General features: G+C 65.2%; 1 protein-coding gene across 6 annotated transcripts; it reads left to right on the forward strand.

Annotated features, from left to right (window-relative positions):
* The first annotated feature begins 184 nt into the window (after positions 1–184).
* Positions 185–26,438, forward strand: NHSL2 (NHS like 2). Of its 6 annotated transcripts, none has more exons than XM_058847532.1 (8): positions 185–542; positions 19,578–19,730; positions 20,566–20,702; positions 20,793–20,997; positions 21,827–21,958; positions 23,010–25,196; positions 25,293–25,425; positions 25,756–26,438. In XM_058847532.1, exons 1-8 carry the CDS (start codon positions 287–289, stop codon positions 26,066–26,068), a joined length of 3,516 nt encoding a protein of 1,171 aa, XP_058703515.1. In that variant the 5' UTR covers positions 185–286; the 3' UTR covers positions 26,069–26,438. The 6 variants fall into 6 exon arrangements, with proteins under 6 accessions (XP_058703515.1, XP_058703516.1, XP_058703517.1 ...); XM_058847533.1 differs by having other exon boundaries at positions 21,878–21,958; XM_058847535.1 differs by lacking the exon at positions 185–542 and adding an exon at positions 10,428–10,544.
* Positions 26,439–27,412: the final 974 nt, after the last annotated feature.

Consider the following 27,412-nt stretch of genomic DNA (forward strand, 5'->3'; position numbering starts at 1 on the left):
CCCAGCCCGAGCCGCTGGCAGCGTCCCCGCAGCTCCTGCCGCCGTGCCCCGCCGCCGGCCCGAGCACCCCCGAGCGGGGCCGCCCCTCCCTTCCCTTCCTCCTCCTCCTCCTCCTCCCACAGCCCGGCTCCGAGCCCCGGCGCTGCGGCCGGACCACAGCCCTCTAGCCGCGGGGCTCCTCGGGGGGAGCCGTGCCCGCCTGGGCTGAACCGAACCGGGCCGGGGGCAACCGGACCGGGGCAAAGAGAGCCGAGGCGGGCCGGGCCGAGCCGGGCCGAGCCGCCCCATGCCGTTCTACCGGCGGAGCGTGGCGGTGCGGGTCCGGCCGGCGGGGCCGCTCAGCGATCTGCGGGACACCTGCAGCCTGGCGGCCCTCGCCCTGCTGCGGCAGCTGGCCGAGCTCTGCGGCCACTCGCTCGCTCTCCTGGGGGACATCGAGGGCCACCTGCGGGCTCTGGCCCGTCGTGCCGCCCGCCTGCACCGCCGCGCAGCCCGGCTGCAGTCACTGCTGCGGGACCGGCCGCTCCGAGCCACCGGCACAGGTAACGGGACAGGCACGGGGAGGGGACAGGCACGGGGAGGGGACAGGTACGGGTTTGGGGACAGGTACGGGTTTGGGGACAAGCAGAGGAAGGGGACAGACGCGGATTTGGGGACAGCCACCGTGGGACGAGCCGTCCCTGCTGGAGCCGCCTCTCTCTCCCAGGGGCTCCGCTCCCTGCCCCAGTGCCGGAGCGCTGCGCTGCTGCTCCTGCAGCGTTGTCACCCCGTGTCCCCTCCCCGGGCCGGTGACCCACGGCCACTCTCGGGGCCCCGCTCCATGGGCAGGGAGGTCTAGGGGAGCGAGTGGGGGTGGCAATGCCTCGCCGAGGCCCGCGGTGCCAGTGGCCGGGGAACCGTGCCGGGCACTGGGGTGAGGCCAGGACAGCCCTGCGCCCTTTCCCTCTGCCCGGGCTTTATTTCCCTGCTCACAGTGGGCTTTGTCCAGGCTGCCGGCCAAGCACACCTCACGCTGTGCCTGCAGTCACTGGGGGCTGCTTTGGGACAATGGGGACACCGGGCTGTCAGGGCTGGTCCTTGCCACCCCCATACTGTCCCTGCCTCAGGCACTTCACCTCATCCTGGGGTACGGAGGGGGCTGTCCCGTCCAGCGTGGGGCAGTTTTCTCTCGGGGTGTTGTGTATCTGGGGAAATGCTGGGTTGTCCCCCAGGCATCCTGTCAGCTCATCCCCTCTGCTGGCAGCCAGCGGGGTTTGGGTTCCCTTGGACTCCTTCCACTTCCCATTCCAAGCATTTCGGTCTGGCACGGGCTGCTGTGCTGGGTCAGGAACAGGCAGCTCCGATTCGGGGGATCTTAAAATAAGCTCATTTTGGAGTTGTTTATAGAAGTTTATTTTAAAGGCTTTGCGGGGCGGGGAGGGCAGCGCTGCTCCAGCACGTTCCCTTCAAGCACCGCGCATTTCCCAGGCCCTTGGCAGAGCGTGCGCCTCTGCTTTCGGCAAATCCCCTCGCAAGAGCTCCCTCGCTGCTCCATCTGCCTGGAGCCATGGGGAGTGACTGCCATATCCTCACAGCTCGGTCCTGGATGGAGGGAGGGAGCGGAGCACCCAGCCCCAGCCTGGCAGCGGCTGCAGCGTCCTGCACATCGTTCAGCGGGCTCAGCGAGGCTTCCCACCCAGCCAGGCTGAGCCAGCGTGTGCCAAAGCCGGCACCAGCATCGCTGCTCCTGCTGGAGCAGGGGCTGCCGGAGGAGGAGCTGATGGTGCCGGTAGCCAGATGGTCCCTCCCTGCCTGTGTGGCCAGCAGGCCAGGACTGCTCCAGGTGGCCGCAGGAGCGCCGTGCGTGTGCCACCGTGGCACGGGGGGACAGAGAGGGGGGACAGCGGGGGACACCATGAGGGAGAGGGTGTAGGGGACAGGGGTAGCAGAGCGATGGGTGGGGGGATTTTCGGGGGACGCCTGCAGCTGCTGCTGTGGGGGAACACGAAGCCCCACGTTGTGTGTTCAGCTCATTCCATGTACCTGGCACCACAGGTACCTGCACGCGTCCGTGTGAGGCAGCAGCAAATTGTCCTCAGCTCCTCATTAGAGCCATGAATATGCATGTATTCATGTATATGTGCTGGGCTGGCTCAGCGCTGGGGTCAGAGGTGTGTAGTGGTGAAAATGTTGTGATTTATCTTGTGGGAAGCAGGGGAGCAGCTGTCCAGCCCTCACGGATGACCTGAGCCCAGCTCTCACGGTCCTGTGGTGGTTTGCCCTTCCCAAGCACGGTCCTTGTGCCAGCTCCCAGATTTGAGCATCTTCAGTTGGGTCACAAGCCTCTGCCTGGTTTTGGTTCCTACCAGACAGGTTTAGGGGGTTCAAAGCCACGGGTCTGCTCAGCTGGGGAGTTCAGGTCAGCACTGTGCAGCAGGACACGTCCACTGCTGCTTCCAGAGGCTGTGAGCTGAGGGAGCTGCTCCTCCTCCTCAGGAAGGGGAGATGCCAGTGGAGCAGTGCTGCTTCCAGGGGAGGAAATCTCACAGCAAAGGGCTGGGGAAATACTTGTCCGAGCGTGGATGTTTCCAGCAGGAGACGGCAGCCAAGGGCTGTTGGATTCCTCTGCTCTTATTCACCGGCAGTGCTGGGAGCGGGGAGCATCCCTCCTCCCTGGGTGGGCACAGAGCAGAGCAGGGACCAGGCCCCCTGTCCCACGGGCATGCCCCAGAGGGTGACACAGGCCAGTGTGGCTCAGTCTCCTCCCCAGGACCCTGCAGCTCCAGAATAAATCTCAGTGAAGCAGAGGACGGCGCCGAGAGCTGTTGAAGGTGCGGTCCCTGAAGAGCTGCAGGACGGCTCTCTGGAAGGAACCCCAGGCTGTGCTGGCAGGAGCAGCTGTTTACTGCTGCTGCTGAAATGTGCAGCGTTCCCATCCTCTGACCTCCCAGCCTCCTCTGCAAGCAGCCATCCATAGACAGAGCTGTCGGCCAGCTGGGGCTGCTGCCCCATGCCCTCTGCTCAGCTCTTCCCTTGCACAGCTGGCACAGATGTTTTCTCCCATATTCTGCACCTGGATTAAAAAAAAAATAAGGAATGAAAGAAGGAAAAAAACTCTTCTGACATGCTGGAGTTTCCTGCCAGACTGAAGTGGCTGCTCTGTCCTTCTGTCCCTGGGGCAGGGACAGAGGCTGCAGCTGTGCCTGCAGTGCCAAGGCTCACCCGTGTGAACCTACCTGAGCCCCACTCCTCTGACCCCACACCTGAGGGAAGGAGATGTCCCAAATTCAGGGGACAGGAAGGGTTGGTTTGGAGTGAGACGTGGTCTCAGTTCACCCTGATGCTCTCTTCCCGAGCAGCCCTGGCCACCACCACCACTGTGAAGTGGCACTTGGAGCCTTCTTAGCCACCAGGACAGGCTGTGGCCGGTGTGGGGTGAGGGTTGCTCGCCCCACACAAGTGCCAAAGCCTCACAGCAGTGCCCAAGATGCGAGTGGGGGCCGCCCTCAGGAGCCCAGCACTGCTCATCCCAGCCACAACCCACTGCAGCCTCCTGTGCAGGCTCCCACAACCCTTCCAGACCTCCAGGAGATTTTCTCTGCCTGCATTTCCCCGAGCCAGTGGTGATTGCAGAGTCAGAGGGGCGAGCACATCTCCCCAGGCTGCTGATGTGGGCGGGAAGCGGGATGCTGACCAAGGCTGGAGAGCCGGCTTGGCTGCCGGAGGAGGGGGAGAGGAGCCGCACCCTCCTCTTAACAGGAACCGTCTGACGGCTCAGCGAGAGGTGGAAGGATGGGTAACACACGCCTCCCATGGGCCCTGCTCTGGCTGAAAGCCGGCCTCGGCAGCGGGCTGATGGCCACTCCCTGAAAACGTATGCTACAGAACAGCCCACGCTGCTGCCACCAGCTCCCCACACTGCTGCGGCTCCTGCAAGGAAAGGACGGCCCTGTCTGGGCTTTTCCAGCCTTCCTGGTCACAGTTTCCCCTGGCTCCCCTGCCCATGGCTGTGGAGACCCTGCAGAGCCTCAGGGGACACATGGGACATCCTGAGCTGATGTTGAGGATGGCACCCCCACCAGGGTTTTGTCAGGGCTGAGGTTCCTGCTTGGATGGATCCAAACGCTCGTTCCAAAATAAGTCTTTGAACCCTCGGGTGGTGTTTTGGCAGAGTTTGTGTGAGAGCTGAGCTGGTGGCCCTTGCTCAGGAGCTGGGCTGTGGCCCTCAGGGGCCCCTGGGGAGAGCAGGACCTCGGGAAGTGCATGAAAGCACCAGGGAGCAGAGGCACCGCTGCCCTCGGAGCCTTGCACAGCCCTGCTGCTTCTGCCTCCTCCTGCCCGGGCCCGTCTTGAGAGAGCTTAGAAGGGACTCCATGAGCACTGGTGCTCCTGGTTCTTCCTAGGAAGCACTTACAGCCCTGCTTTGGCCAGGAATATGGCAGCACTCACGGACCAGGAACATGGATTGGCTTCAACTGTGTCTTCTTGGAGTTTGCGTCATCCCGAAGCAGCATGTGGGATGCGTTCACCTCCGCGTGGAAGCAGAGCTGGAGCGTGCCTTGGCAGCCGGTTCTCCAGCTGTAGGGAGCTCGGTGGTGCTCCATGGAGGCAGAGGTGGGAGTGCAGGATGGCTCCCTGTGGCACCTGTGCAGGTTATCCATGTGGTGAGGCACCAGCGGGGCTGTGCTTTGGAGAGCCGGTGACCCTTGGGGAGGGACACAGGAGCCCACCAGGGACCCACCTTGGTGCTTAGGAACCCAGCGGTTCCTTGGGGCTGCGTGTGCAGCTCCCAGCCTGGGCTGTGCTCCCTGAGTGCCCAGCTGGCCGTGCCCATGGCCCTGCAGGTGCTGGCACAGGGCTGGACACTCGCCGGTCCCTGCGCGTGCCCGGGAGCCGCCGGCACAAAGTCTGGATTGAGCAGGGGCTGGCGCAGCGCCCAACGGGCCAAGGATGCTGGCAAGGGGAACCTTCTCCTGAGCCGTGCCAGCGGGCTCTGCCGTCCTCCTCCTGCTCCCCCACCTTGGCACCGGGATGCCTGGCAGGGAAGCAGGCTGGCACCTCGGGCAGTGGCGGGCGCGTGGCTCTGTAGCCATGGGGTGACCGTCCCCTGGCTGCTGGAGCCTGGCACAGCGTCTGCCAGCTGGGCACAGCTCCAGGAGCCAGCGTGGGGAGCCTGAGCGTGGTGGGCAGCGTGGGGATCAGGAGACGATCATTACTCCTCCAGTTAATTAATGGCAGCAGATCGAAGCAGCCAGGGAAAAAGGCAATTCCCCATTACCCAGACAGTGGCTGTGAGCAGCCATTTCCTCCCTCCCTGGCACCCTGAGTGACCGGCTGCATCCATATGGAGCAGCACAGACCTGCTGTGATCTTGGATCCTGCCTCAGTGTCCCCACAGGCAGGCAGGGGGACAGGGACAGCAAGACATCCCACATCCCCAGCAGAGAGCAAACCCTCTGCGACACGGTGTCTGTGGTTCTGAGTGTGTGTCTGAGTGTTCACACGGTGTCTGTGGTTCTGAGTGTGCACACAGTGTCTGTGGTTCTGAGTGTGTGTCTGAGTGTGCATACGGTGTCCGTGGTTCTGTCTGAGTGTGTTTGAGTGTGCACACAGTGTCTGTGGTTCTGAGTGTGCACACGGTGTCTGTGGTTCTGAGTGTGCACACGGTGTCTGTGGTTCTGTCTGAGTGTGCACACAGTGTCTGTGGTTCTGTCTGAGTGTGCACATGGTGTCTGTGGTTCTGAGTGTGCACACAGTGTCTGTGGTTCTGTCTGAGTGTGCACACAGTGTCTGTGGTTCTGTCTGAGTGTGCACATGGTGTCTGTGGTTCTGAGTGTGTGTCTGAGTGTGCATACAGTGTCCGTGGTTCTGTCTGAGTGTGTTTGAGTGTGCACACAGTGTCTGTGGTTCTGAGTGTGCACATGGTGTCTGTGGTTCTGAGTGTGCACACGGTGTCTGTGGTTCTGTCTGAGTGTGCACACAGTGTCTGTGGTTCTGTCTGAGTGTGCACATGGTGTCTGTGGTTCTGAGTGTGCACACAGTGTCTGTGGTTCTGTCTGAGTGTGCACACAGTGTCTGTGGTTCTGTCTGAGTGTGCACATGGTGTCTGTGGTTCTGAGTGTGCACACAGTGTCTGTGGTTCTGAGTGTGCACACAGTGTCTGTGGTTCTGTCTGAGTGTGCACACAGTGTCTGTGGTTCTGTCTGAGTGTGCACACGGTGTCTGTGGTTCTGTCTGAGTGTGCACACAGTGTCTGTGGTTCTGAGTGTGCACACAGTGTCTGTGGTTCTGTCTGAGTGTGCACACGGTGTCTGTGGTTCTGTCTGTGCACAGTGTCTGTTGCAGAGATGGGGGTTCCTGGCATGCTGAGGGTGCCAGGATCTGTGCTCTCACTGCTCCTGGAAGGAGCTCCCGAGCTGTCTTGTGCTTGGTCTGTGTTCTGTGGAAATGGGGGGAGTCCCTGTCCTGCAGGCTCAGCCCCGAGATCACCTCCCCCCGTGTCAGGATTTTGCTCCGGTGCTTTCCCCTCCCTCCCAGCTGGCGGCCGTGGCTGCCCAGTGCTGGCACCTCTCCACTGGCCAGGGCTGCTCCGTCACCATCGAGTCCTCGCCGTCTGCAGGGCCTCTCCCGCAGCTGTGTCCCGGGAGCAGGGAGAGCAGATCCCCACCGCATTCCCAGCATGGGGTGCCCCCATGGGAGCCTGAGAAGGTTCCGGCCATCCCCGGGTGTTCCCTGCCCAGAGCCGGCGCCTGCCGGGTGGTCCCGACTGTCAGGCAGAGCCTGTGTGGGACCAGCTCCCTTCCTGCTGCACTGGGACCCCAGCCAAGGGCAGGGGGGATGGACAGACACCTCCCCGACAGCCAAAGGGGGCTGCCAGCCCCAGGAAACCTTCACCTGGCCGCCCGAGCCCTGGAGGGTCCGCTGGCACTGCCCACAGCCCCCACGCAGGCTGGCACAGCCCGCGGCAGAGGCGGTGGGTGCCAATCCTCCCCAGGGGACCCTGCAATCGCCCCCCTTGCTGTGGCTCCCAGAGCCACCGGGAAGGCGCGGGATGCTCCATCCCCGCTCCATCCCCAGCAGCGCGGCGGGGATGTGTAGCTATGTCTTTAAGAAGGGCCTGGGCTGGGGTGGGAGAACCGTTTCCATCCAGCCTTTCTCCAGAAACCTGGTTCGAGTTAGTGCGAGCGAGCGACTGCCAGAGCTGGCGCTGTGGCCGCCTCCCGCTCCCGGCCAGGGCAGCGCCGGTTCCCCGCGGCCGTGGGGGCTCGGGGCACCCCCTGAGGTGCGGGGCAGCTGCCGCACCCCGGCCCTGCGCCCGCCGGGGACACGAACGGGAGGAGGCGGAGTTGGGTAAGTCGGAGTTTTGTCCCTGCCCCGCCCCGGGAGGGCCCGGCAGCGCCGCGGGACGAGGGCAGGGAGTGGTGGCTGCACGACAGGGTGGCTGTCACCGCAGGTGGGTGCGGGCAGCAGCGGCCCGGGGTGGCACAGCTCGGCTCCCCGCTCCTGCCCTGCACCGAGGGCCGGGGGTGGCGGGAGCCCAGCGCCCATCGCGGGAGGTTGGCACAGGACACAGCGATGGTGGCAGAGCCCCGGGAGGGGTGCGGTGCCCTCTGCTCCCTGCCCGTGCCCGTGCCCAAGGACTGGATGTGTCCCTCCTCTTCCTCACCCGCTCGGGCTGGGACAGGAGGCCTCCGCGGAGCCCCCAGGGGAGGAAGGTGCACGGCGTGTCCCGCAGAGGGGAGCCGGGGCAGTGCGGGACAGGTGCCAATGGCACCCCTCGCACCCCGTCTCCCGTCAGAGGCCCGTAAATGGCAGCTACAAGTGACGGTGCCGGGGCACAGCCTGGCTCCGCGCTGCTCTCTGTCACAGCTGCTTCGGGGGACAAAAGAGGAAGCCCTGCGGGCGTGGGTGCAGGTCGTGGGGTGGTCAGGGCTGGGGCACCCCTGTCCCCTCTGCCTGACCCCACACACGGCTCCGTGCCGAGCTCGCACGCTGCCGGGGTGTAGCGGAGCCGGGTGACCGCATCCCGCGGCCCGGGAGCGCCGGGAGCAGGGAGGGCACCCCCGGCCGGGCCCGGGCTGGGCAGGAGGGTCAGCAGGACACAGAGCGAGGAGTTTGGTGCACTGAAGGAATCCCAGGAATGCAGAGCCTGGAGGGGATTCGAGGTGGCACGAAGGTGTCACGGCAGCTCCAGCCCTGCACGCAGATCCCCTCCCGGGCCTCGGGGGGCAGCTCGGGGGTCACCTTCAGCGGCCAGCACAAGGTGTTGTGGGGCTCGGTGCCCCAGCTCTGCCCTCCAGCTTGGCGGGGACCCTGCCGGTGGCTCTGCCGGGACGTGGCACCTCTCAGGGTCCGGGAGAGCCCCGGGAGCGACTCTGCACGGAGCCGGCGGGGGCTGCGAGCCCTGGCCCCGCTCCCCGGCTCTGGCCCGGCCCCAAGCCGTTGTTCTCCAATGAGCTCATCTGCCTCGCTGATTGTGAGCTTTAACATGGCCTCTTGGCCCGAAAATAACCGGCTCGGCCACTTAGCGAATGTTTATGGCTCCTTCATAGCTGGGTTCTCTGCCAGGAGAGGGTCTGCTCCGGGAGCGCAGAGCGGAGCCGCGGCACCGGCCCTTCCCCGCCCCTTGGGCCGGGCACGGTGAGCCCGGGGTCCTGGAGGAGCCCCCCGGCTCTGGCTGGGCTCCCAGGACCGTGGGGAGGGACAGTGCGGGCAGCCGTGCGTGCCCGGCGCTGGAGGGGATGCGGGGTCTGGGGCTGCCGTGGTGACACGAGTGACAAGGTGACAAGAGGCTCGGAGTGACGGGCGCCTGGCGTGGCTCCCCAGGGCAGGGAGCGGAACAACGGCCCCAGGTCCCACAGTGGGGCTGTTCGTGCAGGGGCCGCTGCCCCCCGCCTGACACCGTGTGCGGGGCTCGGCTGGGACTCGGGGAAGCGACGGGAAGTATTTTCTTGATGGAATTTCTGCCAACCGCCCCCAACTCGCCCCAGTCCTTCACCTCCCCGGGGAGCGCAGAGGCTGGGTGAGGTGGGTGGGAGGCAGGCTGCGCTGCCTGCAGCCCCGTGCCCGGGTCCCTGGGAGCTGAGGCGGTGCCACAGCCCAGAACAGGAGCGCAGCACGGGCAGCAGGGTGCCACCGCGGGGCCCCCGCACCGCTGCGGCTGTCACACCCACCTGCTCCCACATCAGTCACACAAACTGCTCCTTGCACCAAGTACTGATCCAATTTGTGGCTGTTTCCATAACAACCTCCCAGCGCTTTCTGGTCCTTTCTGTTGCTATCTGGATGCCGAGATCCGATGTGTCAGGGATGCTCTGTCCTGGGACGCAGCGGCTGGGCTGAGCCATCCCGATCCCTCTTGGCTGCCAGGGGTGAAGGGCTGTGCACGTGGGAGGTCTTGGCATGCTGGACAGGTTTCCCCACTCTGGGAAGGGATTTTTTTCCCATGAGATACGGTGATGTTTGGGCCAGAGGAAGGAACGCCAGGGCAGTAGCTGATCCAGGACTCCTGGGGGTCCCTGCATGCAGCTGAGCTTTGTGCAGTCATGGCACCGCCCAGGACACGCAGTGTCAGGAATGGGGACCTTGGAGGCACTGGCAGACAGAGACAACCCTGCTTCTCCTACCTGAGGTGACATCACCCCCAGGCCTGGCTCTTGCAACGTCCTGGAGCTCTCACACAGCGTTCCTGACCGAACCCAGCCCCAAAGCTCTTCCCAAACCTTCCATTTCTCTCTGTGCGTGGCCGCAGCAGCTCTTGGAGCTGACCTCTGCCTCCTGACAGAGATCCCCGACTCCTCGCCTCCATCCATCCCCTGCTCAGCCACTCCCCGACAGGGCCAGCGTTGGGGTCCCCAGCCAGCCCCAACACCCCCGGTGTGCCCAGCCCCAGGACCTCACATGCAGCCCCGTTGCCTCAGGGGTGCCCAGCCCGGGCACCCCCTCACCCCCACCCCCCGGGGGCTGTCCGGCCCCAGGACCCCCTCCACTCACCCCTAAACCGAGCAATTCCCCAGGGGCTACCCAGCCCGAGGGCCCCCAACCCAACCCCATCACCCTGGGGGCTGTCCAGCCCTGGTGTTCGGAGGGTGCCCGGCCCCGCCCCACGATCACCCCCGTACCCCACAGCCCCGTCTCCTCGGGGGCTGTCCAGCCCCGGTAGCGCCATCCCCCTCACCGCAGCGCTCTCCCCCCAGCCCATCCCCATCACCCCGGCGTTCCCGAGCCCCGCGCCGCCCCCGCCCGGCCCCCGCAGCCGCCGCCATTGGGCGCCCGTTCGGCTCCGAGGGGGCGGCGGGGGCCGGTGCCGGTGCCGGTGCCGGTGCCGCCTGGCGCGGCTCGGCGCGGCTCGCCCGGGCTCGGAGCGGAGCGGAGCGATGCGGCCCGGCCCGGCCCGGCCCCGCGGCTCCTCCCCGCACGGCGCGGCGGGCCCGGCGGGGGGCGGCCGGGGGGCGGCCCGGGGGCGGCGGCGCTCGGAGCCCGGGCCGGGCGGCGGCGGAGGATGGGCAACGCGCAGCGGAAGGGGCCGCGCAGCCAGCGGCGGGGCAGGATGCGCTCGGCAACAGGTACCGAACCCGCGGCCCCGCCGGCCCCGCGACCCCCGGCTCGGCTGTGGGCAGGGGGCGGCTCGGGCTCGGCTCGGGCTCGGCTCGGCGCTCCTCGCTCCCGGTCCCGGTGGGTCGCTTGGAGGACACGGGCAGAGGTCACCCCGGCCGAGGCTCGGCCTCCTGACGGGGACGGCGCGGGATGGGGCTGGCGGTGGGGCCACCACGGTTCCCCGGCGTGTGGGACAGGTGCTGGCTGTCCGAGCTGCGGGGAGTCAGCCCCGGGTTACAGGGAGCCAGCCCCAAGGTGTGGGGAGCCAGCCCCGGGTTACAGGGAAAACAACTCTGAGCAGTGGGGATCCAGCCCCAAGGTGTGGGGAGCCTGCCTGGGCAGCGGAGATCCAGCCCTGCGCATGGGAATCCACTCCCTAGATGTGGGAAGCCAGTCCTGGGCATGGGGCTGCAGTGGGGAGCCTGTCCTGGGAACAGGGTGCAGCCCCGAGGTGTGGGGAGCCAGCCCTGGGGACAGGGTGCAGCCCCGAGGTGTGGGGAGCCAGCCCTGGGGACAGGGTGCAGCCCCGAGGTGTGGGGAGCCAGTCCCGGCAGTGGGGAGCCCCTGTAGTCGCCCCCCCGGGCAGGGAGCCCAGCACAGCCCCCACACCCAGCTCCCTTCTCCCACACATCGCAGGGCTGGTGGGTGTCTGGGGGCTCTTGTACCACCAACAATCTCGGGGAGGCGGACAGCCCTGCAGCTCTGCAGGGAGCTCTCTGAGGGGGAGCAGAGGGAGCAGAGGACTCGCTTGGAGCTGGGAGCGGGCATTGAGGGCAGGTGCCCTCTGAGGAAGCAGGGTCAAACAAGCAGGACCTGTCTGGTCACCCCTTTGTCCTGGTCCAGGCAGTTCAGCCACCCTCCCCAGTGCTCCAGCTCTTCTTCCAGCCCAGCTCCTGGGAATGCCAGAAGAGCCAGGAAGGAGCTGGGGCCCATCACAACTCCACCAGAACCCTGGAGTCCCGGAGTGCGGCACTCTGGGCTCTGCTGGCCCCAGCTCCTCTGCCCTTGCCCTGCCTGCTGCCTTGGGAGCAGGACACAGCAGTGTGGGCAGCAGCAGGGAACTGCCAGCCCTGGGAGAGGCCTCGGGAAGATTGCTTAGAAACTGCAGGAGAGCGGGGACTGCTTGTCACAGCCCAAATGACTGTCACAGCTTAATAATCAGTGGGCAGAGAGGGTGGCAGCACAACCTGACGCTGCCTAATTTTGCAACCGCTGTTGTAGCAGTGGGTGCAAAGCACCGAAATGGGACACAAGAAGTTCGGGTTGCACAGGAGGGGACCAGGAGAGAGGCTGAGCTGAGGGTGGGAGGGGTGAGAGAGGTGGGGCTGGCCGGTGTCCATCACATGGCCCTTGGCTCCCCTCTCGGGGCACGGGAAGCGGGCAGGGACCGAGGGGCGCAGGGGGACCGGGGAGGCAGTGCCTGGAGCAGGGGTGGGGGATGAGGGATGCTGTGCCAGCCCTGCTCACCACGGTGCCCTTGGCTCCCATCTGCGGGCACGGGAGATGAGCAGTGCCCAGACCATCGGGTGCTGCTCTGCTCCCTGCCCACCTCTCCCACCTGGTGCCGCTCAGAGGGAGAATTAATCACACTTCTGGATTGTCAAAGGAATTCCTGGAGCTGCAGGAAGGGCCCAAGGGGGATTGTGGGGCCAGGCCCTGGCCAGAGCTGGTTCATCTCTGTCCTCAGGTTCCCCACCAGCCTGGAGATGTCCAGCAGGTCTCCCTCAGGTTCCTCTCTCCCTGGGGAGACCTGCATCCAGCTGCTGGGGGCAGGGAAGAGGGGGATTTGGCACTGCATGGCCCAAAACTCATCTTGGGCGTAAATCTTGAGCAAAACTTGGACACTCGCTGGGCTGCTGGGACCTCAGTGCCTGGGGCATTCCTGAGCAGCTGCACACAGGCTTCCATGCAGAGGTGGCAGCAGGTCCAGGCTGGAGCTTATCTGCCGAGGGGAGGGAGCTGAGGCTCCATAAGGAGCAGCCCTGTGGTGGTGTGGGATGTTCCTGAATGAAGCCTGCGCTTGGGGCAGCATTCTTGGTTCTGCTGCAGCCCTGGCTGCCAGGAGCCTCCGTCCTCTGGGAGAAGCCAGCTCAGCCTTACAAAGCCCTGGGGCACTGGGAAAGTGGTCCCCAAAGAGCCTTTGCTCCAGGCTTTGGAAGGAGCTGCAGCGAGAGGAAGCTCTGGGAGCTCTGGCAGCTCCCAGGCCAGAGCCAGGGGGTTCAGAAGGGTTCTGTTAGCTGTGAGGACTGGGGGAGCTGGCACGCAGCAGCTCAGCCAGGCCAGGGGCAGCCACGGGTTGCAGGTGCTGCTGTTTTCCCCACTAAAGTCTTTTCCCATGTGGCTGCTCCATGTAGGAACGGCCACGCTCTGCTGGGAGGACAAACCCCCACGTGCTGTGTCCCCCCAGGTCACCCACCACTCTCAGACGGTGCTCCAGCCACAGCTGGGGGATATTTTGGTTCCGTGGTCCTGTCCAGCTCGGGCAGTCCAGCCTGTCCTGGCCATAGCATCCCTCTCCAGGTGCTGGAGTAGAGGGATGTGCGTTCCTGGGTGACCCGCCTGAGGGCGGGGGGATGTGGGATGGGCCGTGCAGAGCCACGGTCCCTCCACCATCCTTCCCTGGGGAAGGAAGAGGGGCCGGGGCCAGGACAATGGGCTGTGGCGCTGACTCAAACAGCCAGTTCCTGGTCGCTTCCTCTCCCCGCTGGAGCTGGAGGCAGCGAGGACGGGGGAGCTCAGTGCTCTCGGTGCGGTTTGAGGCAGCAGCTCCTGGGTGGCCGGAGCGAGCAAGCGGCTTCCCCCAGCACTCACAGCCATGGCCAAGGTGGAGTGGCTCCTGGCACCCTGGCACCGGGCAGGTAAGGCAGGCGGCAGGGCAGGGCTGAGGTGGGCACTGGGGGTGGTGGGAGCTGCAGGCACTGCTCGCTCTGCAGGGCAGGACCCCGGGCTGGGGGCAGCTCTTGGGCACAGACCCTCTGGAAGCCATGCAACAGCCCCCGGGGCCAGCGCTGTCCAGCAGCACCAGTCTTGTGCCACCTTTCCCAGACTGACCCGAGCTGTGGAATGTCCCCGTCCCTTTTAAATCCTCCCGCCGTTGCCCAGCCTAGTGGGGTGTCTTGCTGTGACAAAGCAGAGAAAGACAGCGGCTCCCAGCCCACGTGTCCCACTGAGCACTCAGCAGTCCTGCAGGGACAGATCCTGCCTGTCCCGGAGCTGCTGTGTCCTCCTGGCAGCTTCCACGTACTGGTGGCAGCAGGAGGGAGGACCGTGGGACTGTGGGCCGTGGGTCGACACAAACATCACAGACACGCAGGACCCTCGCTGCTGTCGCTGCTCTCGCTGCTCTCGCTCCTGCTGTAGCTGATTTCAGGTCTCAGGCCCCTTTGTCCCAGGGCCTCTGGCCGCATTCCCCTCTCAGGCGACTTCCTCGCATTGTCCCGGCCCTGCGGAGTGTAAAACCAGCCGGGCACAGGGGAAGCTGCGCTTTCCTGGAAGGACCCCTCTGGAAGCAGCCTCTGGCACAGGCAGCCCGTGCTGGGCAGAGTGGTGAGCACTGCCTGGGCTTCCATGTGCCCCGAGACAGTCCCAGCCGGGCTGGGGACATCGGGAAGGCCAGTGGGCACCCAGCTGTGGCCACCCTGTGCCCAGTGGTTTCTTTGCCCGTTTCTTTGGCCTTGACGTGGTGATGTTGGGCTGCCAGGACCGGCTGGGTCTCACAGGTTGCCATGCCAGGCTCCCTGAGGCTCTCAGGAAATATTTGTGCCTGGAGTTTTGGTGGGAAGCACAGGAGAGTGAGAGCTGCAGTATGAGGAGGCTGCCAGGGAGCCCCGGCAGGGCTTGGAGGGGGCTCTGGGCACTGGTCCTACTGCCCATGGTGGAGGGCTTGATGCAGGAATCTGGCTCCAGCCAGACCCCAGTGCCTGCTCCAGTGCTGCTGCTCTGGCCCCAGGAGCAGTGGATCTCAGCCCTCCGTCAGGGAGCAGCCTGAGTCCACCTTGGCTGGTGCTGTCCAGGGCTGGACCCTGCTGCCAGCCCAGCTGTGGGTGGTTCCCATCCCCGCAGCACGGGGGAATGGCACACGGGGCTCCCCCTGGGCCAGCCTGGCCCAGCACACACACATACCCTCCTGCCAAAACCCCCTGCCCGGGGCCCACGGCGCTGCTGGGACCGAATGTCCCTGCCCGCTGCAGCTCCGAGTCCTGCCCATGGACAGGGATGTTACCGGGTGCTTTGCTGCTGGTGGTTTGCACAGAAACCTCACACAATCCCACCTTCCCCCCATGAGCTGGGGGACCCCCAGAGCTGCCAAATCCACCCTGCAGCCAGCAGCTTCTGCTGTGCCCTTGTCTCCCATGGGTACAAAAATCAGCTGGTTCCTTGCTAAGCAGGGAGCTCGGAAGAGCTGAGAACCTCTGGCAGAGGCGGTGTGTGGAGGCAGTGCTGTTTCACAGTGCCTGTGGTCCTGCTGGGCACCTGTGTGGGAGCACGGGGACGTGCTGTACCAGGAACCTGGCACGGCCCAGCTGGGTCTGGGCACGGCACCCCCAAAAGGCTTCCAGCCCCTCAAGCACCCACAGGTCACACACCTGTGCAGGTGGCCCTGCCTCACTGGGGGATTGGAGCTGTGCCACCAGTCCTGTGACAGTGGAGGTGTCCTGGAGAGGCTCAGATCTGGACTGGGCTCAGTCTCTTGGCTTTCCCGGTGAGGGCTCATCCCAGGCACAGCGTGTGCAAGTGGTGCCCGGGGCAGCTCTGCTCGGTGAGCACGGCGGGCCTGGGGGTGTCAGCAGGGTGTCGCTTCGGGATTTCACTCAGACCTGGCCGGGTGTCCGGCCCTGGGGCTGCCGTGCGCACGGACGCGGCTCCGCATCGCGCCGGGAGCTGGGCCGGCAGCTCCGCTTCGGCAGGGGGTGAGCTTGGGACAGGAGGTGTTTGTGCGGCCGCTGCCAGCTCTCTCTGTGCGCTCTTTTCACTTCCTCTCCGCTCGCCGTGGAGCAGCGTGCGCCTGGCTCAGGGCACGGCAATGTCCCCGAGCGCTCCGGGATCGAGGGCAGGCCGTGGCACACGGTCCCGGCACCGCGCCCGTGCCGCTCCGGTGCTGCTGCCGGGTCGGTGTCGGCCCCCGGGTTCGCTGCCCTCGCCCTCCGGCGTGCTCGGTGCTCCGGAGCGGCGGCGGCAGCTGCGGCTGTGCCTGTACCGGTTGCCATGGCTGCTGTGCCGATGGCGCATCGCCCGCTGCCGCCGTTACATCATTGCTGCCCGAGCTCCACGCTGCCACTGAGGCTCCGAGCGGCTCCGGACGCGCCCCCGGCATCTCCCGCGCGTGGGGAGCGAGCCTGAGAGGGAAAAGTTTGGCGGTGAATTCAAGCGAGAGGCATCGACTCACGGCAGCTTCGGCCGGGATTGAAACAGCTCTGATGGCTCTGTCAAATCTCTCCCTGTGGATTCGGGATGCCTGGGCTGTGGGTGAGTAGGGATGCTGGCATGGAGCGGGGTGACTCAGGAGATGCTGAGGGGCTGGGGGTCCTGCAGGGATGTCGTTCCCGCAGCTGAGAGTGGAGCTCAGCTCCCCTTCAAACGAACTTCCCTGGAATTCAGCCTCAGTCCTTTTGTACCCACCATGGCCACAACAGCCCGAGCCTGGACGCTCCGAGGCTGCAGCATCCACTGCAGCTGGTGGTGCTGGCTCTGGGAACATCCCAGGCAGATGTCCATGGGCAGGCAGAGTAGGGGACACCGCCTGCTCCTCTCTGCACGCCCTGGGTTCAGGAGGGGGCCTGGTGCCAGCAGGGAGCATGGTGAACCCACCAGCCGTGCCTCAGTTTCCCTCAGCAGCAAGGCTGGCCAGGCTCAGGTCGAGAGCGCTGGGGTTGGTGGGATGGAGCTGTCCCTGCGGCTCTGCTGTCCCGGGATCCCGATGCCCTTCATCTCCCGCAGGCATTCGGCACGGGGTGGGAGCCCCTCAGAGGCATTTTGTGCTCTGAGCCGGTCTCTGATAAGCGTGGCAGGAGGGTCACCGCCAAGGGCATTGGCTCAGCTCGGCTGTGCTGCCCCGCCAGCCGCTGTGGCCTCCTGCCGGACACCCCCGCTTGCCTGGGGCAGCCCGTGCCCACAGACGGGGGTGGCAGCCGGGCTTCCTTGGACACTTAAAACTGCCCTCGTACTGAGCCTGCATCAGGCTGCTCCCAAACACCGCCCGTCCCTCGGGAGCGCTGTGGCCGTGGCGCTGAATCAGCACTGCCGGCTCCTCACAGCCCATCGCGGAGCCGAGCGCTGCTGGGCTGGGAGTGTCACCCCAAAACAGCCTCGGAACCACTGCCCCCCAAACAGCCTGGGAGCCACTGCTCCCAAAACAGCCCCGGAACCTCTGCTCCCGAAACAACCTGGGAGCCACTGCTCCCGAAACAGCCCCGGAACCTCTGCTCCTGAAACAGCCTGGGAGCCACTGCTCCCCAGACAGCCTGGGAGCCACTGCTCCCAAAACAGCCCCGGAACCTCTGCTCCCAAAACAGCCCCGGAACCTCTGCTCCCGAAACAGCCTCAGAACCACTGCTCCCAAAAAAAGCCTGGGAGCCAAAGCCTCGGGGCGCTGCTCACTCTGGAGCAGAGCTGTCCTTGCGGTGAATGTTTGGGGCATATGGGTGCCAGGAGAGCGCTCGGCTCTTCCCTTCTTGCCCCAAGCCCTTCTCGCCAGCTGGGGAACCGGAACCCTCGATGCCCGTGCCTTGGTGCTGCCAGCACCCTGAGGATGCCCGCACTCTGGGGATGCCCGCACCCTGAGGATGCCCGCAGCTCAGCAGTGCCCGCACTCTGGGGATGCCCGCACCCTGAGGATGCCCGCACCCTGGGGATGCCCGCACCCTGAGGATGCCCGCAGCTCAGCAGTGCCCGCACTCTGGGGATGCCCGCACCCTGAGGATGCCCGCACCCTGGGGATGCCCGCAGCTCAGCAGTGCCCGCACTCTGGGGATGCCCGCACTCTGGCGGTGCCAGCACCCTGGGGATGCCCGCAGCTCAGCAGTGCCCGCACCCTGGCAGTGCCCTCAGCTCAGCCCACACTGGCTCAGGACCGCGCCGTGTCACTCCGAGTCCCAAATGGGCACGTGGCAGCACAGAGGGGGAAGCTCACGGGCACTCCCCCGGCACGGCGTGTTCCCGTTGCGGCCGGAGCTGTGCCCGCGGCAGGGCAGGGTGCAGGGTGCAGGGTGCAGGGTGCTGGGTGCTGGGCGTGGGTGCTGCCGCGTTTCCGCCGCACCCAGCCTTTGGTGCTGTGGTTTGCGCACGGGGTCGGTGCCCGGGTGGGTGCCGGGGGTGGCTCGGCAGCAGGGCCGAGGTGCAGAGGTGAGCTCCCGCATTCCGGGGAGGGCGGCAGGGGCTGCAGCTGCTGCTCAGGGTGTCCCCGAGTCCTTGCTGGGGGGTGGCTGCAGGGGGATACACGGGCGGAAGGTGAGGAGCGTCTTGTGCTGAGGCCAAAGGCTGGGGCTGGGTGAGCCAGGCAGGACGTGCGGCGAGCCAGGATTTGGGGTGTTCTCAGAAATGACAGGGCAGCACTGGATCCCCCACCACGCCAAAACCAGCAGGCTGTGGGGTCTGGGCTCCGCAGAAGGTGAAGGTGTGGTCTCTGCCCCTGGCACTGTGGGTCAGGTTTTCGGGGAGATGCCCAACCTTGCCCTGTGCGTGGCACACACAGGCACACATGCGCCCCAACACCTCCTGGTTGGTATGGAAACAAGTCAAATTATTTAGAGGAGGAAGAAGGGGAAAAAAAAAAAAGGAAAAAACCCGGTGTTAAGGCCCGTCGTTATGGAAACAAATTATAAAAGTAACTACGCTGGGGACATGGCACCTTGCTTTGGGGTGCTGGGCGTTGTGCAGGCTCCATCAGCTGGGGGAAGGGTGGCCATGAGGGCACCCAGGGGCACAGGAGTGTTGTAGGCAGGAGGGCATCTGGGGGCAGGAAGGCACCTGGGGGCAGGACGGCACCGTGAGCAGCCGGGGGGATGCTCGTGGTGCACATGAGCTGGGCCACAGCTGCCTGACCACCGGGGGCAGAGGGAAGTGTGGCTTCTGCTGGGGGTCCCACACCTGTTTTGGGGCCATTCCCCTTCCCAGGTGCTTGCGCTGCCTCAGCCTGGCACGGCAGGGCAGAGGTGTGTTCCTGGGGTCGGTTCTGCAGGTGGCAGAGAGGAAGTGACTGTCACACACTGGTAACCGGAGTGTCTCAGCTGATGGGGGTGGGGACAGGGACCATGCAGCAGAGGATGAGCCCTAAATCCCCAGGGATGCGATCCTGGTCATTCATATCCCTGTGTAAAGCTCACAGAGACCCGCTCTGTGCCTGCCAGGGTGCTGATGCAGGTGGTGGCACTCCCTTGGATCCATGCTGGGTACAAACCCATGTGCACCCAGAGCCGTGCAGTGTTCCCATGGCAAAGCCTGTTTGTGGGAGCAGCGCTCAGCTCCCCACGGGGCCATTCAGTGCTGAGCCCAGATCCTGCTCCCAGGGACTTTTCCACCCATTGGGGTGTTTCAGAGGGTCTGAGCAGTCCTCACAGATGTTTCCTTCCCTGGAGAGCTTCGGGGGTGTCCAGGCCAGGGCAGGCTGTGTGAGCCCTGAGCTCAGTGCAGTGGAAGATTTGGGTCCCTGGCTCCTGCCTTTGGGTTGCAGCTGCTGCTCCTCCACGGCCAGGGTGTTGCTCCAGCAGCGCGTGCAGCGTTTCCTGCGCCCGGGCGCGGTTAGGCACGGGTGGCAGGGCTGGCTTCCTTCCCCAATTTCAGCCGGCTCCCTTCTTGGCAGCCCTCAGGGTCGGTGTCCAGCCCCCGAAGTGGAGGCGGCGATGAGGGCTGGTCCCAGTGGGCAGCAGCCTGCCAGGGTGGGACGCAGCCACAGCCCGGCATTCCTGGAGAGCTGGGGTGGGATGAGCACTGTGCTTCTCCTACAGCAGCACCCGCAGGGAAGCCGCCCCCCACCCGCCTCTGACCCCGCTCTCTCCCACCTGCAGCCACCTCTAACCTGGACCTCGAGAGCAAGAAAGCCGCCCCTGCCAAGCTGCCATGGCAGCAGCCCGTGAACGTGTTCCTAGCAGCTGGGCGCCCACCGGGCATGGAGCAGCTGCACCAGGAGGCCCAGCTCAACCTCCAGAGCTTGCTGCAAGGTAGCGAGGACAGGGGCTGGGGTGGGCTGCGTGAGGGGTGGGGGTGGTGTTGCCTGGGCTATGTGGCCACCATGGGACTGTGAGCTCGTCTCCCACACGCATGTCTGAGCCACTCCTTGGACCCCAGCAGGCTGCAGGAGTTGGGTCCTGGCGGTCCCAGTGTCCAGCAGCCCCTCACTGATCTCTCCTCCCAAGTCACTGCTGCAGGTGCCAAAGCAACTGGGACCAGGATTGCCTGCTGGGCCACTGAGGCCAGCGGGGCCACCAGGGCACCCACAAGCCCCACCACAGCACAGTTCTCATGAGGGCCTCAGGGACCTGCCACTGATCTGCCTAACTGGATCAACGTGGCCAGCGGTTTTGTTTCCTTCCAATCTCTGGCCCAGGCTGTCACGCGGCCCGGGCTCAGATGCTCCTCAGGCATCAGATGAGATCAGCAGCTCAGCCATCCCCCAGCTTGTAATCTCATTAAGTCAGCCTGAGCAGCCCTGCTTTCCGCCAGTCCGCAGCCACCAGCATTAATTAGCGCAACAATTACAGGATGGGGACACACTGAGTTCCTGGCTGTCCCCAGTGGGACTGTTTCCCATCGAGACCCAGCGCGTCCCCTGGCTGTGCCCCGGGAGGAGTGGGGCCAGCTGCTGGGATCATTGTGCTTCTTCAGTTCCCCCAGACCCTTCTTGGGGTCTCCCTCACCTTCTGAGTTGCCTGTCCTGAGCAGGAACGGCCAGCTAGGCTGGGGACAACCAGAGGGGACAGTCCCCATCCCTTCACGTGCCCCCTGCTCCGGGATCTGGCAGCAGGAGCAGGGTCCCAGGTGCTGTTTTTCTTGCAGAGGAGTATGAGGAGCAGTACACCGAGAGCAGGGTCACGGGGCAGACCTTCCGTGCTGCTGGTCACCTGCCCCCCGACACCTCCCCTGAACCTTCACCTCGACCCCCACCTGCTAAGCGCCTTGAGTTCGTGCTTATGGTGAGTTCTGGGGTGGCAGGGCGGGCAGCAAGTCCCTGTTTGTGTTCCACCCTTGTCCCTTTGGTGGCTGACGTGCCTTTCTCCCCGTAGCCCCCAAGCCAGCGAGCGGCCGAAGAGGAGAGCACCAGCAGCACTGTGCTCGGTGCTCGGTCTCCCGACACCTCCCTGAGCCTCCCCACCAGCCCGGACAAGCAGCTCCCCTGGCCCAGGGCCTTCCCCCTGCCCCCCGTGGAGGAGAAGCAGTGGCAGCAGCCCGGCTCCATCCAGACCAACATTGTCCCCATCAATGTCTCGGGTAGGGCAGCAGCCCAGGGCGCGGCGGGGGGACACGGGGTGCAGGCAGAGATGCGCCCCAGCAGCCATCTGGGGCAGGAGCTGGGTGGTGGGAGGGGGCTGTGGCTGTGAGCTGTGTTCCTGGGGTTAGGTGGGCACCGGGGCAGAGAGGGGACAGCAGGGCCATGCTGGTGTCCATCACTCCCAGCCATCTCTTGTGCCATCTGCAGCTTTGTGTGTCTGCTCCGCTGGCCGTGCTGCTGGCAGCTCTCACACCCCTGATGTAATGCCCAGCCAGCCAGGTCTGTTGTCATCTGGGCTCTTACCACAGGCTGTGCACCCAGCCTGTCTCCTCTGTCTGTCCATCCTCTCGGGGCCACATCTCCCCACAGCACAGTCCTGTCCTTGCAGACACGGGTGTCCTGCTCCGGCCGAGGTCGGTGGCTGGGGCTGGTGGCTGGGTGAGGTGCCCCTTCTGAAGGGCAGAGGTTTCTCTCCACCCTTTCCCATCATGGAGAGCTGTGCCAGGGCCACACTGGTCTCTCTCCCTCTCCATGGCTCACGTAGCCCTCCCCAGTCTGGCTCAGCACAGTGGTGTGGGGTCTGGCCTCACCAGCACAGACCTGTGCCTGTCTCACAGCTCAGGGCTGCTCTCTGTAGCTTTCCATCCATCCCACCTCCCTCTGCAGCATTCCCACCGTGCCTCCATCTCCCCTGTGCTCACCCCACATGGCTCACACCCTCCTCCTGCATCCCACGCTCCCACCCGTGTCACCATCCTAGGCTGGGGACACGCAGAGAACAGGGGTGATGGGGCAGGGCTCCGGCAGAGCTGTTTGTTTTGGCTACAGGGCAGCACTTTGCTAGGCACGCGAGTGCTCGTCACTCCCTGTTTAACACAGAGACCGCGATGAACCCCAAGTCCACCCTGCGGCGTAGACGGACCATTATTGGATTCCCTAACCCGTCCCTGCGAGACCAAGGTGACGGCAAGAACTGCGCAGGCAGCACCTGGGCAGGGCTGGCAGCCCCAGAGCTGCCCTGATGGTGGCACAGCCATCCCGGGGCTGGCAGCCAGCCTGGCACAGAGGGGCTCCCGGGGACACCCCGACTGCAGGGACACGCAGGCGCCGCACCGACTCTGTGCCCTCCCAAGGCACAGTGCTGGGCACACTGGTGACACTGGGCTGGCCTGGGGCTGGCATGGCATCAGGGACAGCTCCTTTGTCCTGAATCGGGGTTCTGAGACAGAGTCACCCAGACCCTGTGGCAGGGTGCCGTGGCTGTGGGGCACACACCGGGCCAGCTCTTTGCTGGGGGTGGCAAGCTGGCCATGCCAGTGCCAAGGGTGTGCATGTGAGAGTGCCTGAAGTGCTTCCAGGCTGGATTGGACCCTTGGGAACAGCAGCCACTGTGGCTCAGGGGCTCCATCCTGCTGTCCCCTATGGAAGCTGTAGAGAAATCAGAGCCAGCCTGTCTGTGGAGGCAGATAGGGACAGGGGGAGAAGCCATGGCACCAGCTGCTCCAGATCAGTTTTCACAGGGTAGGAGGAAGGTTTCTTCCCATGACAGTGGTCAGACCATCAACTGGTTATCACTGCTCCTCCCCTGGAGTCAGTCAGATCTTAGCCCACCACAGCCTTGAGCATCCCTGTCTGCTGGGGGTGTTCAGAGCACGGCTGCTGGCTCCTTCCCCATCCTGGCTGTGCTGTGATGAGGTGGCACTGTGAGCCACCATGTCCCTCCTTGTTCCAGCCAGCAATGCCTGACCTGGCTCCTCCTGAACCCCATCCTTGTCCCAGCCATGGGGACCAGGGCAACACTTTGGTTGCCATGGGACTGATGTCCCCATGGGTAGAACTTCCTGCCACGGCCTCTGGTTTGTCCATGGCACATTCCAGTCGACAGATCCACATTTTATGCCTGGGCAGAGGTGCAGCCTGGAGAGTGGCCACGGGCTGGGACAGAGCGCGGGGCAGGGCCGTGTCCCCGTGAGTGAGGCAGGATGGGGCTCACCAGGCTCTCTCCCTGCAGGCAGCGCCAACGGCCCCACATCCAGCACACACGCGCCCATCGCCGAGTCCCTGTCCTGCAGCTTCGTGCCTGAGACCACGAGCGGGGGGACGCCCCAGGAGATCAGCCCTCGTCCGCCCCTCTCGGCCCCGCTGAGGAAGACCTTCAGTGACCTCGGGGCCCGCTGCTGCCAGCCGCCTGCTGCCATGGATGGGGCAGTCAGCCCCTGTGCCAGTGCCTGCAATGGGACACAGGGCACCCCTTTTTCCCCGCCCTGGAGCCCCCTGGGTTATGGTAGCCCCTCCAGCCTCACCACTGGCCCGGGCAAGGGGCCCACCTGCGCCTCGCCGGGCGGCTCCGTCCCATCGCCCAGCCCAGGTTCCCCTGCCGCCTCCACCTCCTTCTTCATCACCACAGAAGAGCGCGTGGGCAGCAACGGGCCCAGCTTCTTCTCTGGCCCAGTGCCCACTTCCCCCGCCAGCTCCGGCTGCATCCAGGGAGCCAAGGGGAATTTCTTGCCGGGAAGCCGAGAGGAGCCGGAGCCGGCGGCAGGGCCGGTGCAGCTGGAGGTGGAGCGGGCAGGGTGCCGCTTCCGCGAGCGCTCACTGTCGGTGCCCACCGACTCGGGGTCCCTCTGCTCCGTGGACATCGCGTACGCCGAGACCCGGCGGGGCAGCGCCAACTATGCCCTGGGCTACCCCAGCGCCAGCTCCGAGGGCAGCACCAGCACCGACAACATCTCCCTGGGGCTGGAGCCCGAGGGGCAGCGGCGGCGGCGCTCCAAGAGCATCTCCCTGAAGAAGGCCAAGAAGAAGCCCTCGCCACCCACACGCAGCGTCTCGCTGATCAAAGAGGGGCAGGACAGTGACGAGGGGCTCAGCGCGGCGCTGCCCAAGGACCAGCGGCCCAAGAGCCTGTGCATCCCACCGGAGCTCCAGGGCCACCGGCTGGTGCACGCCGACCCCCAGGGGAGTGCGGGCAGGGAGCCCAACAGCACAGCTGCCCCTCACCAGTGGCATCTCACGGACTGGAGGGCCGGCAGCGATCCCTACCAGTCCCTCTCTGGCTCAAGCACGACCACAGGGACCACGGCCGTTGAGTGTGCCAAGACACGGGGCAGCTCTGAGTCCCTCGTGTCCCCCTCGGTCTCCAGGGCCACGACGCCCTCCCAGCTCTCTGCCGAGGCAGACCTCAAGACCTCCTCGCCCGGCAGGCCCACAGGGCTGATGTCCCCATCCAGCGGGTACTCCAGTCAGTCAGAGACCCCAACCCCCACCGTACCCACCTCCACCATCCTCGGGCATTCCCCACACCAGGTGCGTGTGAGGCCGCTGGTCCCCGAGAGGAAATCCTCTCTGCCCCCCACGTCCCCCATGGAGAGGAGCCCCAAGGGCAGGCTGTCCTTCGACCTCCCACTGACTCCACCCGCCCACCTCGACCTCTCAGGGCTGAAGATCTCCCTGAAGGGGAAGACAAAGGTCAGCCGGCACCACTCTGACTCCACCTTTGGCACCAAGCTGGCCCAGAAGACCAGTCCCATCACACCCATCATGCCCGTGGTGACACAGTCCGACCTGCGCTCCGTCCGCCTCCGCTCCATCAGCCGCTCGGAGCCAGAGGACAACGCCGATGGCCAAGAGCACATGGAGGAGCCAGCACGGGTCCCCTGCCCGGGGCCGGAGAGAAAAGTGAAGCCACCTGTGGCAGAGAAGCCACCACTGGCCAGGCGCCCCCCGTGCATCCTGCCCAAGCCCCCAGTTCTGCGGGAGGAGGGTCCCTTGTCCCCCAAATCCCCGCCAGGCACTGCTGCCAAGGAGAAGGGGCTGGCACAGGAGGCCGTTGTGGTGCTGCGGAGAGGGGAGCTGAGGAGGGGTCTGGGGGAGCCCCACTTGTCCCTGACCCCGGCGGGGCCCCGGCGGCTCTCGCAGGGCAGCCTGGACGAGCTGCGGCCAGAACGGAGCGGTGCCGAGGGGGAGCGCAGGAAAGCCAAGGTGCCACCGCCAGTGCCCAAAAAACCCAGCGTGCTGTACCTGCCGCTCATGCCAGCCCCAGCACAGCTGGCAGCTGGTGTGGGGGACCTGCCACCCACCCCCAGCCCCATCATCACACTGGACACCGAGCCCGCCTGCTGCGACCCTGACGCCGAGGATCTGCCGTCCCCCAAGGCTGTGGGCAGCATGCCTGCCAGCGAGCCCGCCTCAGAGCAAGGTGAGGGTCTTCCCACCCCTGTGGTGGGATCACCCCAGGGATAGGGGCTCCCCATGCTGCACAGGGGGTTCACTGCTGTCTCCTCCCTGCCCACAGGCAGCTCAGCAGAAGCCAGCACAGAGGAGAAGAGCTTTGCCAGTGACAAGACGGCCGAGTCCATCGTGGAGGAGGACGATGAGGTGTTCACAACGTCCCGCACCACAGAGGATCTCTTCACGGTGATCCACAGGTAAGGCTGGTGCATGTACTGGAGGGGACAGCCCCTGTGCCCACTGAGTCCCACCCCTGCCACAGCCCTGGGTGTAGTGTCCCCCCACCACAACACCCCCATTTTCCATACTAGGACCGGTGTTCATCCTTGGGGACAGCCTGGTTGCTGCTGCCTTGAGCAGAGTGCAACCAGCGGGGAAGCTCCAGATCGGTCCTTCCTGCCAGGAGCACCACCTGCCATGCTCATGTTGTCAGCTTGCCCCAGCAGAGCAGGCTGGGCACTACCATGCGCCTCGCTCTGGGAGCTCAGCCCAGTCCCAGACTGCTCCCATGTCCCTTTGGTGCCTAGGTCGAAGAGGAAGGTCTTGGGGCGGAAAGAGCCTGGTGACACCTTCAGCAGCCGACCCACCTCCCACTCACCCGTAAAGACTTCAGGCTCCCCAGCTGGTGAGTCCCTGGCAGCAGCAGGCAGCAGTGGGAAGTCTTCCAGCAGGAATGAGGATTTTAAAGCCCTGCTCCAGAAGAAGAGCAGCAAAACCAGCCCCGGTACTCGGCCATCTGCCGCCGAACTGCTCAAGACCACAAACCCGCTGGCCCGGAGGGTCATCACAGAGTTTGCCCCTGAGCTGGACGGTGCAAACAGCCCCAAAAGCCAGCCCTGACCACACAGGGGCCCCTCCAGCTGGAGGGGTGGCGATGGCTGCAGAGGGAGCGCTGCTGCAAAGGGCTGTCCTGGCTGCTGGGGAGCCCCCATATCCTGCTGGGGGGTCCTTCTGCTTTTGTTCCTTACTTGGAGAGCTGCTGGCAGAGAGGCAGTGGCTGGAGCCCAAGCCCTCATGACTCTGGGCCCTTCCCACAAGGGAAGAGGCTGGAACTGGCCCTGGCTGAGCCAGCTCCTGGGATTGAAGGCGCCTGCCCAGGAAGCAGAACAGGATCACAGCCCCCGGTGTTGCCCCATGCCCGCAGCAAAGCAACTTGAGACTCTTTGGTCACTTCGGCATGTGGTACTTTAAACAGCTTTTCTAATGCACAGTGGTGGTGATGTTTCATTCTCTTCCCCTTGACATTGTACCTTGAGTTTCCCATGCAGAGATACCCTGGTTGAATTCAGCTGGACACACAGATGCACTTTGGGAAGATGCCAGGGGTTCGGCTGGATCTGCGGTCGCTTTCGAAGAGTCACAGGAGGTTCCCTGTCATTGGCCTGAGCATCCTCCCTGTCACACAGGGAACTGGCACCCGGCATCCGCAGCCAGCGCCGCCACCTCAAGCCAATCCCCCACCCCTTGAAAGCCCCCAAAATGCTGCATTTTGGAGCTCCTCAGCTCTCAGTCCAAAAGCAAACCCCGGAGTTGCCTCCACTGCCAGCCCCCCTGGCCTCACTGCACAGGGGTTCCGGCAGCCACCCCACTCCCCGTGCTGGGGGTCCTGCATGCAGCTGCCGGCCGGGGCGGTGGGGGTGCTGTGCCATGGGAAGGAAGCTCGTCCCCAGCTCTGCTGCCTGCATCTCCCCGACAGACCCTGCAACACCTTCTCCTGCTGCCCTGGCACCGGAGGTCCTGGGACGCTCCCGAGATGGGGGCTGGAATCCAGATGGACATCACCTGAGCCACCTCCCTGGTGACCCCTGGGTCCTCCCCAGGGCTGCCCACCACTCACCCGTGCCCACTGGCCACCAGGGAGCCGAGCAAGGCCAAGTGGGACACGAGTCATCGGGGCACATGCGTGGGGCCGTGGAGGAGGGTTTGCACATCCCTGGGTGGGATTTGTCCTCCTCAGCCCCAGCTGCCTCTTCCTGGCCTGGCTCCAGCACGGGGGCCCAGCAGCCAGTGCCAGAGGCTGTGGTGTGGGGCTGGGGCAGGGTGGGGAGGAAGAACGAGCTGCGAGCACGGCCACGCGCCCAGAGAAACAGGAAGGGCCAGCCGCGGCTGACAAGGAAACAGGGTGTTCAGGGAAATTTCTGCTTGATTTCTTGATGTATTTCCACACACTCCAGCCCTGCTGTG

This window comes from Poecile atricapillus, chromosome 12 (assembly GCF_030490865.1).
Source record: "Poecile atricapillus isolate bPoeAtr1 chromosome 12, bPoeAtr1.hap1, whole genome shotgun sequence".
NCBI classification, from domain to species: Eukaryota; Metazoa; Chordata; class Aves; order Passeriformes; family Paridae; genus Poecile; species Poecile atricapillus.